The sequence below is a fragment of the Poecilia reticulata genome, linkage group LG11 (genome assembly GCF_000633615.1).
Source record: "Poecilia reticulata strain Guanapo linkage group LG11, Guppy_female_1.0+MT, whole genome shotgun sequence".
Lineage (NCBI taxonomy): Eukaryota > Metazoa > Chordata > Actinopteri > Cyprinodontiformes > Poeciliidae > Poecilia > Poecilia reticulata.
Genome location: NC_024341.1, coordinates 1,889,812 through 1,901,105, shown reverse-complemented (window position 1 = coordinate 1,901,105; position 11,294 = coordinate 1,889,812). Strand labels below are relative to the sequence as shown.

At 40.4% G+C, this 11,294-nt stretch overlaps 1 protein-coding gene across 4 annotated transcripts; it reads right to left on the bottom strand.

The window, feature by feature from the left end:
- Window positions 1–3,436: 3,436 nt before the first annotated feature.
- LOC103471966 (replication protein A 32 kDa subunit-like) lies at window positions 3,437–11,294 on the bottom strand. Of its 4 annotated transcripts, none has more exons than XM_008421291.1 (9): window positions 11,123–11,294; window positions 10,972–11,048; window positions 10,777–10,878; window positions 9,264–9,392; window positions 9,096–9,167; window positions 8,906–9,013; window positions 8,329–8,436; window positions 7,655–7,752; window positions 3,437–4,069 (listed from the first exon to the last, which is right to left on the bottom strand). In XM_008421291.1, exons 1-9 carry the CDS (start codon window positions 11,133–11,135, stop codon window positions 4,051–4,053), a joined length of 726 nt encoding a protein of 241 aa, XP_008419513.1. In that variant the 5' UTR covers window positions 11,136–11,294; the 3' UTR covers window positions 3,437–4,050. The 4 variants fall into 4 exon arrangements, with proteins under 4 accessions (XP_008419513.1, XP_008419512.1, XP_008419509.1 ...); XM_008421290.1 differs by lacking the exon at window positions 3,437–4,069 and adding an exon at window positions 5,954–6,213; XM_008421287.1 differs by lacking the exon at window positions 3,437–4,069 and adding an exon at window positions 6,526–6,983.

Below are 11,294 nucleotides of genomic sequence, written 5' to 3'. Positions count from 1 at the left end.
TATATATATATGGACAGGATCACTCTTAAATCTCCCACATACTCCGGCATGCTGTGTGTATTCTGGGAACCATGCAGACTCCACACACAGTCTGCACACACAGTCTGCAGTCAGGATTTCATAGTCAAATGTACTGATTGCCTGCATTTTTCATGTCAAATTCCTTCATTTCACATAAGCCAAATGGATGCTAGCAAGTTAGAGATGAACTAGCTGGGATGCCTAGCCCTGATTTTCTCCACCAGGTCAGCCACTACACACCTGTTAGTGCGGAACAGAGTGGCAATCTGACTGATGGGTTGCGTTGACTGTCAACCTTATCAGCTCTGTCTCATCCAAACCAGTTTGATGTGAACACTGCTCCCTCTGCGTAGTTTCCAGTGCGACATTGAGTACCTGCAAACCTCTGCGGAGTGAAGTACACCTGAGTATGAGGGGACACTTAAAAAAAAACGGATCATTATGGAAGAAGAAAGGTTATTGTTGGTAAAAATCAGAAGAGCTCCGGTGTAAAGTTTGCAGTGAGCCACACAGGAGACACAGAAACATGTGAAAGACGGTGCTCTGGTCAGATCAGATTACATTCGAACTGAACAACACTATGTCCAGGTCACCTGGGCACAACATCCACACAAGGAAACACGGGACTGGAAGGATCATTCTATATGAATGCCTTTCTACTGGAGCAACATGGAAGCTGATCAAAGGTGATAAGAAGACAGATGAGTGGAAGGCTTATGGCAACTAGGCTTCAGTTTTGACTTCGTAAATGTTTAGCTTTTTACAAACTCAAACAATGACTGTATCTGCTTGCAGTAGAGACTCTCTACTTTGGATTAGGCTATAAACTAGTGCTGGAAAGTCACTTATCGAATACAAACTTTGTTTCGTGAGAAACCTTTTTTTCCTATCATTGTCCCTTCAGCCCTGCCAAGTATTTCCAACCAATTCACTTACATTAAAAAATAAATTGTTGATTCCCAGCAGAACTCAATGTCTGAGTGTGGAAGCTCTGGAAACAATCGGTCGGGCATATCAATCCCATACCGTGCTCATGGTCACCGAAGGAACGCGTCCTCCTGGGCCCTCCCGGCGTCAGTCAGACACAAAACGACCCAAATATTCTGGGATTATTCATTTATCTCAGGAAGACAAAAGGTTTGGATTTTGTTCACATTCTGGCAGTGCGTGTTAAGGCTCTTTAATACTGCAGTACACACACACACACACATTTTTAATTCCTTTAATAAGTAGAAACCACACCATTGTGTTGTTCCTGCCTTGCAGGCTTTAGATGAATACAAATACAGTTTCAGTAATATTTAAAGATTTCCCCTCCAGCGATGTTCAGTGGTAAAAGGGTTCAGCCAGACGCAGTGACAGATTTCTCTCCGCCACACCTGACATAAAGAGGTTTAGCTAGCACTACCTGACACCTACTGTTAATCCTATTTCAAGCTCCACTCTCAACCATGAAATCCACTCACAAGAGGGAAAATACACAGTGATGCAGTGCAGAGGTGGTACACAGATAATCTTTCCCCTGACACTTTTCTTCACTGCCTTCAAAGCAACAAAAGCTCTTACAATTAAAACAAGGGTGGGACTTCTCTCTGGAAAAGAGCCGTATATGGAGAGGTACAGCTTTTTGTGAGAGATTACGTTAAGAGGGATATAGAAAAGAAATAGAGGAATTGCATCGCACGGTTTCAGCAGGCCGCTCCAGACATATGGCAGACGTTGGCTGTAACTAATGGAACGTTTCTTGCCAACACTTGATTTGACCCAGTCCTTTAAAACTTCCTGATGGTGGTTGCAGAGAGTTGATCCCACAAACTCTTCCAGGCCTTGTGGTCGGCTGACCCGGCACTGATCCCACGGTTCAGGCTGGAGGGAAGCGTCTGAGTCGTGCAGAGTGCTCAACGAGACAAACACAACCAACCGCCTGGAATTCACTACAGGTCTGAAGCCGTGGCTAGAGGATGAAGCTGAAATTATCTACCTTTTTTTTTCAAACATGATAGCAGTATAAAATAACAGACATGAACAAGGAATGCAAGAGACATATTTTTGTAACACAATAATCTTAACATGCTCGATAAGGAGTAGGAAGGAGTAAAAAATAAACTTATGAACTTCTTCCCCATAAACCCAAGCCATGTTTTCAAATGGTGATTCAATTATGATTACATTTTAAAAAAGAAAAATCTTGACATAGGTTAATTCATTTTCCTTTTTATGTTTGTTTTTTTTTTTGCAATATACTCACACATCCATACCTACACACACTGATATGCGTCAGCCTCAGTTTACATATGCACCTTAGTGCTGTCTCTCACCCATATTTCTATATCTTTTGAAAATGTCCTCCTTATATGTCCTTTTGAATTGTATTAAATTTTGACTTTGTTTTAACTCCTCATTTAACTTGTTCCATATTTTTACACCATGATTTAAGATCCTAAAGCTCTGTCTTGTTCTGTGTATAAGGATCCTATAAAAGAGAAATTCTGGAAACATTATGGCGGGTTTGGGTCGCCATCTGTAAAGTTACACAGTAAAAAACTTAACAGTAACATTTTTGGTTTATTTAAATTGTCATAAAAACGGGCATTCATTTTCCAAAGTTATTTTTTTCACCATTTTATTGATACATTTATGAATGTCAGAGTTCCAACCTAAATATTTAAATGCACAAGCTAAATATTTAGTTATAAAGCTACATGTTTAGTTAGAAAGGTAAGGATGTACTTTGCAAACTAAATATTTAGTTAGAAAACTGAATAGTTTTCTAACTAAATATTTAGTTAAAATATTCATAAAGTAAAATATTCAGTTAGAAAGCTAAATTAATCTTTAGTTTTCTAACTGAATATTTCCAACTAAATATCTATAGAAAGCTAGATAAATGCAAACTAACATTTAGTTAATTTGCAAACATTTAGTTTGCTCTATCAGGTCCTCTAGACTTGATAAAGCGTTATACAGGAGGAATGGACCAGAACATCAACAAAATATCAGGAGAAGCCCAGGTCAAACCGTTCAAAGGTAATGCTACTAAATACTGAGGAAATGCATGGAAGCTTATGATTTAATAAATATTTATCTTATTATTGTGACATTTAGCTAAAAGAAATAACTGTAGTAATCCTGAGACAAAAAAAATAGAAGTTTGGTCTGATTTAACCTCAGAGAATGAGAAAAAATGTGTATGTCTTTTCATTAAGTATATGAAAGCTTCTGGTTTTAACTGTATATCCAAAATAAATGCGCTGTATGCAGTTTGAATAAATACTATCAGCAAGTGGCGACTACAGGTGAACTCATTATTAAATCTCTTACATCTCGAACATTTTTAGAAGCAAACTGCAGAAAGAAGAAGCTATCTTGTCAAATTTCACAGGTAAAGACAAAAATGCAGGAATCAGGCACAACGTTTATGATAGCTCTTCTATTATGACCATATTTCCTCTAAAAACATGTCAGACATAAAAAATAAAATAAAATAACAAAACTGTATCATCTTAGCTCTTTTGAATGCCTTCAGAACATAAGGATATTTTATGGCATAGAAGTCCAAATCTAAACACCGGTCCTGTCTCTATCTCAGCTACAAAGTATGACAAGTGAACGGAGACAAACTTGGACCGGTGTGGACACGACATGGCGAAGGAGCTGCCAGCTGACAGGAGGCTGCTCACTGGAGCCAGCTGTGACAGAAGACGGCATTGTGGGTGTCACCAGGTACCCCTCCCCTGTCTCCGCCGTGTCTCGGATAGTCTCGCCTGGCTGATCAGGGACGACAGGGACGCTGCTCCCAACCTTCAGTCAGCTGTCACGCGAGGTCACAGCGAAAGCAGGCGCGTGCGAATCACACATGATGCCGTACAGGCCCAGACACACACCGAGTTTGGCATTCACAGCAGCTCACCGGTTCGGTTCCAGCTCTGGGAAGGCGAAGAGAACAGGCGTGGGCCGACAGGAAATGATGTGGTGCTGAATTTAATTTCAGAGTTGCTTCTGTTATGTCGGTGGTCACGGGTTAACGGGTTAACGCCGCGGAGAGAAACTGGGAGAATAAAAACACAACAACTTGGATTAGAGGGGGGAAAAAACGATGGAGTTCAGAGGGTCGTATATCATTAAGCAATTGAGAAAGTTAATTAGGCAGCTCTGATAATTATTGCCATGGCAACCTGAGCGCACTCATGCAGATTTGATTAACGAGGTGCCATTTAATAGTACTGGCTACACAGCAAGGTCTGGAAAGAGCTCGAGAGACCCCTAAAGGTAGAACACGTGTAATGTTTCCTTCATTTACACACACGAATACATACACACACGCGCACGCACACACACAGCATGAATAGAAAAGATCCCAGCCTCCATAGTTGACATGCAACTAAAGTAATCAGTTAAAAAGCAGCTGAACTCTATGCATTGTAGAAATAAAATGATTTCCAAACAGATAAGCAGCTTGGTTTCACTGCACACAGACTCACAGTGACATATTTCTACAGTTAGAAACAGATTAACACAAGTCGAAAGAAAGGATGTGGTATGTGTGCGTGTGTGTGTGTTGAGGGAGTCATGGAAGGAACGTTTATGGATTCCAGTTCACATGTTGCCCCCTGGTGGATAAACAACAATACTTGCAACACATGCATTTCTGTGCACTGAGTTTGAGATGCAGCCTCATCAGGCAGAGGACAGGAACTGCGCTCATTATGCTGCAGGACAGCTTCACATACACCATCCATCATGGCCGTGGTACAAAACGGGTCCATGCCTTGGTCTCCTCTGGACTACTGCTACACACTTTTCTCATTGGGATTCCTAGCAAGAGCCTACAGAGGCTCCAAAACTCTGCAGCTCGGATCCTGATCAAAGTGAGCAAACATGACCACATAACTTCCATCCTCCACTCTCTCCACTGGCTTCCCATTTCCACCAGGACTGAATTCAAGATTTCCACCCTCAATGCATCTACGGAAATGTCCCCATTATATCAAAGAACAGCTTAACCAACAAAGCACAACTCGTTCACTCACCCACTCAAACCTTCTTCAAACTGAGGACCATGGGAGAGAGGGTCTTCTCCACTGTCACTCCACGGATATGGAATGCCCACCTGACACTCTGGGGGAACCACAATCCACTGACTGTTTTAAAAAGGACTCAAGACATTTCTTTTTATCAAAATTGTTGGTACATTTTCTTAGATATTGGTTTTAATCTCTTTTATTTATGCATCTGTTCACTTAGTAATTTTTATCCATTATAATTTCTAGTTTTGTTCATGTTTCCTGCCCTTTGAGATCTAAAGATGTAAAGGATATTATAAATAAAATCTATTATTGATATATTTGAATTGCATTCAAATGTATTATTTTTGTCAAGAACAAAAACTTTCAGCAAAGTTTTGGTTTAGGGAAAGCAATTACAGCCTGGCATTCACCGTAAGGCTGTTTTCACACCTGATAGTCCAGTAGACTTGGGTCAGTTGGGAACCCAAATTGCAACATTTGTTCCATTTTCAGCTGGCGGTTCACTTTCACACTGTACTGTCAATGTTTTTAAATTGCCTCTCAGGTGCAAATAGTTATTTGAATTGAAACACACCGAATCCTTAGAAAAATCTTGTTTGCCATCTCTATGATTTTGAACATTTTGAAGAATCTTTAAAAGCCCAAAGGTAATATAATCAATATAAATGGCCATGTTGGGTGTATGTAAACATTTGAACACACTGAATGGCAGCCAGAGGAAAATCTAGCTGTGAAATGCTGCAGATGAGCTGAGATCTTTCAAACACTGGAGCTGTCACAACCAGGACAGGAAGTAGATCTACACAGGACAGTTTCATCAACATGGGGGAGAAAAAAACATGACACATTTAGCATGTGCTATCACAACCAGTTTGCTTAGAAATAAAATAAAGTTTATTAATTAGCACTCTTAAGGGCTTTTCGTGGCATAGACAGCAGCATTGTCAGCATTCAGACTACAGTGGAAACATAAAAGGAAGGTAAGCTCAGCAGGAGATTTCTCCAGGGACCGACTAAACCTCCTCGTCGCTTCACACACAGCCAACAGAGAGCTATAGATTATACTTTAATATACAAATATCAAGCACAGATGAATCCTAATAACAGTCATATCCATTTTGGTCTCGTCACTCCGTGTTTCTTGGATATTTGATGATGGCGCTGGCTGTGAGAGAAGAACGGGTTTAAAAATAGAAAATAGTAAAAAGAGACATTGATTCCACTGACATGATTCTCTTTTTCTTTGTTAGTTCTTTTGAAGTCAGTTTTCACCTGCAGTTCACAGCCCTGTCACTGTCTATTACAGGTAGAGTCACTGTTCCGCTCCACACTCTAGACAATTTCTTCCGATTTTATCAGACAATTCCACAATGGAGCAAAAATAGTTCCAACAAAGAAGAAGATGGTCAAGACACAAAGGGGTGTCTGAGGTAAAGACTCATGTTTAAATGAGACAGAAAGAAAATATTAAAGCACATAGATCCTGATTTCTCCTTTATTAAGTTGCTCAATCAACAAAGTTGACATTTCAGAATGTCGTTCATTCACTAGGAGTCTCATAGCATCACTGAGCTACAGTGTCGACACATTTCTGGCCAAACAAGTCGGAGGATAAGTTGACATTGACAGCTCCAACAAGGTGCTCTCCGTTTGATTTGATGTTAAATAATTGATTAGTCAAAATAAAAAGAAAAAAAGTGAATTCAAATGGGAATGGTGCATACATAATACAAGAAAAAGAAAAAAACACTTCAATCTAGAAGTCATTTACAAGAAAAATGATTGCAATTCAGTTTAACAAAACACCCACATGTGGTCCAGGACTAGTTTTTATGTTGTTTTACCAGAGGCAGCTGAAGTTATGCTGCCTTGAAATGATGCTCATCAATGGTGGAAAAGATGTGACCTTCACTTGCAAGGAAAGCCAAAGAAGATCTGAGCGAAAAACGAGGTGATCAGCATCAGCTTCAGGTAAAACCCCCAGTTAGGACATATAGTTCTGGATTTAGCAGATTTCAGTAATAAGACCAAAAAAATAGTAATAAGAGTAACAGTCTGCACAGCTGCTAGCATGTAAAAATGAATGAAACACAGTCACCATTTCATAATCACATCTGATTTAAACATCCTAAGAAATCATACTAAAATGCCCTGACTTTGCAGCCTTCGTTGAGGTCCCTGTCACTGCTCGTCTCTCACAAGAGAGGAAGTCTAACCTAATTGGTTATTTGCTCCAGAAATTGTGTTACCAAGAATTTAGGTGCAGATTTGTTGCAGATAAGATTTTCACTGCAGCCACCTGAAAGACTTTTCCCACTCCAGTAAAAAAAAAAAAAAAGAAAAAGAAAGAAAGTCATGGCAATCTCTTGTCATTGACATGTTGGCAGAGTAAAAGTTCTCCCCACATCAAACTCTGCTGTGGTATCCAGGTTTTTCCAAACTATCCAACAATTTAATGCAAGATACAGTCATTTCCTACAATTTTAGTCATTTGGAACATTTAATGTTTAAAATGGCCATTAATGTCAGGTTACAGTAATGATGACATTAGAAAAACAATGTTTTAGAAAAAAGGGGTTGGGCTTGAGAGTGTAGTTTGCAGTTACCTAATGTCTCGCATGCTAATGTAGTCCAGGTTTCTTGTCAGGTCGTGGAAACTGATGCCGTCATTATGGACAGAGAACACTTGGATTTGATGCAACACCTGAGAAAGAGAGAGAGAGAAAGGGAAAGAGAGAGAGAGAGACAGAAAGAGAGAGAGAGAGCTGACAAACCTGAATATTAGTTTTACTTTTTCATATGGTCACTGACGCCCAGAATCAATGCAACGATGTGCAACTCGCTGGATCATTAGCCAAAACAACATAGCGTGGCTGATTTAATGTCTTGCTCAGCTAAATGCACAAATTACCACCTGCATGGAAGCACCGGCAGCTCAGTTACCAGACACCAAGTCAGTCACCATTTTCTGTAAACCAAATGGTCAAACCTGCTGGGAAGTTCACCATTTTGGTTACTCATTCACACCTAAACAAATGAATCAGACTTTCTAAGCAAATGAGCTAGAGTTTGATTAAGTGGACTAAATAGGGCTGCTGTGAATGCACCCATAACCTTATATTTTCAAACAGCATAATAAAAGTACATTTGACCCAACTCAGTATGTTAACTACTCAATGTAAAAAAAAATAAGTAAATAAAAATCATAATGTCAAAATGTAACACACAGTACATCATAAACAAAGTGTTCAGGCTGAACTTGCTCTTTGCAGTCACTGACCTGGCCCTGGACTGTAGACAAACCATTTGGTAAAACGCCTCGAGGACGAGTCCCACTGTTCCAGTCAGGCTGCGAAGCCACAGTGGTGTTCATGTTCACATCAAAGACCTGATGGAAACACAGAGGTGACAGGAATTGGTCTGGTTCGAATGAAACCATGATGATTGCCATCAACAGTGGACATCTGAGTGTCAGTTTCACCAAACAAAGAACTTCCTAACAGGGTTTGTGAGGTCAGCTTCTATAACTTGTATGTTCAGTCTACATTTTATGAAATGGCTTTTAACAGTCTTTATTTTTTTAATTCTAGGTAACAAACAAGCATGTTAGGACGCACTGTCAAAGTAACCTCTGGTTGCATTGCCAAGTGCAACAGAATCTCCAACAGCTGCTGTACAAAACCACATGATTAAAATTTTTCCAACATCTACACTAAAATATGTCCAAATCACTTTGGGGAGTCTCAATAACCCTTACACTCTTTAAAGAAATTTCACATTTATTATGCCATTTAGGTTCCGATGTGCCAAAGTTGACGTTTCCAAAGAAGCAGAAATGCACGAGAGTATACCTTTACCTTTCTGGAAACCTGCATATGAGCTTGTACCACCTCCAACATGTGGGAGCTGATCTCATTCAGGTCCTTTATTCGTCGGACATTCATTGCCAGTAGTGACCTCTGTCCCTGTTGAAACAGGAGAAGAAATGGCAGTGTGGCATTTATTTTCCTAGTGCTTATAGCCTGTTTCTCTAGAATTCTTGCTTACACTGTAGCTGCGTAAGCTTCCAATCACCTTCACATACATTCCTGGAGAACTGGCAGTCGTCTGTGCAGAGTCCTGTAAAGATTGGAGTTTAGATCCAATCTTTTATCACTAATCTTTTATCGTCATGCTCATCTTACTTCTCCCCAAATGTTCTTTAACACCACTGACCTCCATGTTAACCCACAGCTTCACATTCAGGGGTGGACCGGTCATGTCGTCCACAGCGTACTGGACATTGGTCACAAACGGAGCAAATCCTCTGATGACTCCAACAACAGAAACCTGAGATAGGAGGAACTACTTGGCTTAGGCTAAGTGGTACTTAGCCTAATTTTTATTAGAAATGTACCAAAACTGTGATGAAAGCAACAATCATAGAAATGTTTCTCAAGATGCTGTTGAGAACAAATGAAAAGCTTAACATTGAAATCTGCCCTTGTGATATCTAATAGCACATTGAGTCTCGTATTCAATATCTCAGGAACATGTCTAAAATTAGAGCCTTTATGCTCTATTAGAGTGACCCAGAAGGAAAGGGATGAATGCCAAATGTGGTCAAGGACAGTCAGACTGCCATAAAAATGCACTGTTTGACAACTTAACATACATAAGTGATGGTTAAACAACACCCAATATGGAAAGCTGTCTGTAACCTATAAAAGACACTGGGACAAGAGTGTTTTGAGGGAAATTCTTTAACTAGCTTTGCTTTCCCTCAGATTATGTGTATTGGTCTGTAATACAAATCTTATTCATTTATGGGTGTTTTCACAGCTGATAGTCTGGTAGACTCGGTTAAATTGGGGAGTAAAATTGCAGCATTTGCTACATTTTCAGCTGATGTAGTTCACTTTCACACTGCACTGTGTCAAACGAACCACACCCTTTGGAAAACCTGTGGTGGCGCTACACCTAGAACCACTGAAGGGGGAGACACAAAAACTCTGAAGAAGACACTGAGCGTAAAATTCCCGCTTCTCAAATGTGGACAAAAACACAGTTATGGATTCTGTCTTTTCCTCCATCTCTTTAAAACTTTATCTGCTAACCATGTTTATGCATGAGTGCCACCAGTCATATGTAAACAGACTGAGGCTGATTGGATACCCTATACCGCCGAAGTGCAACACCAGAGAGCATTCAGATTTTTTTTTTCATATATTGTATTTTCCAGTTTATATGTGGATTTTTCTTCAACCACCAGGGGGCTCTTGGGTGTGTCCTGTCAACTGTGGGTGTTTTGTTTTGCATGGCGCATTGCTGCCATCTGTTGGACTTTTAGGGAACTGCTTGACTTTTATGTTCAGTACGGTAGTTTGCTAGCATTAGAGCAGATGAACACACGTGTTTGTTATGAACGCCGCATTCCAGGATTCTCTCAATGAAATATATACACTAGTCAGTCCCAGTGACCGTTTCACTAACGGTTTTTGACCGTTTCACTAACGGTTTTTGCCCATGTGCTTTCTGGGTAAAAATCATAGAGAAACGCGAGACCTTTTACAAGCAGATGTTGACCTCCTCTGTAATGGACTGCACACATTATCCAGTGTACCTTTGCAAAGAGAGATTTTAACAGGTGGTTAAATCCTGTTGTTAGTAACTGTGTGAAGCTCACTGTCCACAGTATGGGTTGAACAACATCTCTCTAAATCCTGACCTCTGAAAATAACCGGCTCACCTGGTTGAGCTCACAGTCACAGATAGTGAAGCAGTCATTGCAGAGCTGAGGAGCAGTCAGCAGCTGAGAGACGGTGCAGGGGAAAATCTCAAGGTGTGCTTTCTGTGGCAGAGACAGTCAGGGAGCAGATTATGAACCCAACAAATAATCTGCTTCTCTTGGATATTAAAGCTCGTTTTACTTAAGCCAACAGACATGCGCCATTGATGATGTTGCTTTGTGGCTCAAGGTTTCACCACTGGAAGTAATCACATGAGCAGCCTGACTGCAGCCTGTGTCAGAGCGACGAGGGTTTCAGCTCATGTGAGGGACATTCAACAGATGATTTCAGACACGTGCCACTCACCTTGACTCCACATGCTAGAGGTCAAACAAAGTCATTAAGATGATCCGAACTGGCAACAGTGAGCTTTCATCAGTGAAGGTTCAACACCAAACAGGATAGTTTTCTGAGTTTCTTCAGCAGCTGAGCTGAGTTAAACCAATCACCTGGGAGTCAGTGCAGCTTCAGAAAGCCA

Bases quoted from the DNA above. Each gene is read 5' to 3' on its own strand.
- LOC103471966 (XM_008421287.1), bottom strand. The intron at 9,393-10,776 runs GTGAGCCGGTTA...TAAGCCAAGTAG, and splicing joins GTGACTGTGAGCTCAACCAG to TTCCTCCTATCTCAGGTTTC. The intron at 6,984-7,654 runs GTAACTGCAAAC...TTTTTCGCTCAG, and splicing joins ATTAGCATGCGAGACATTAG to ATCTTCTTTGGCTTTCCTTG.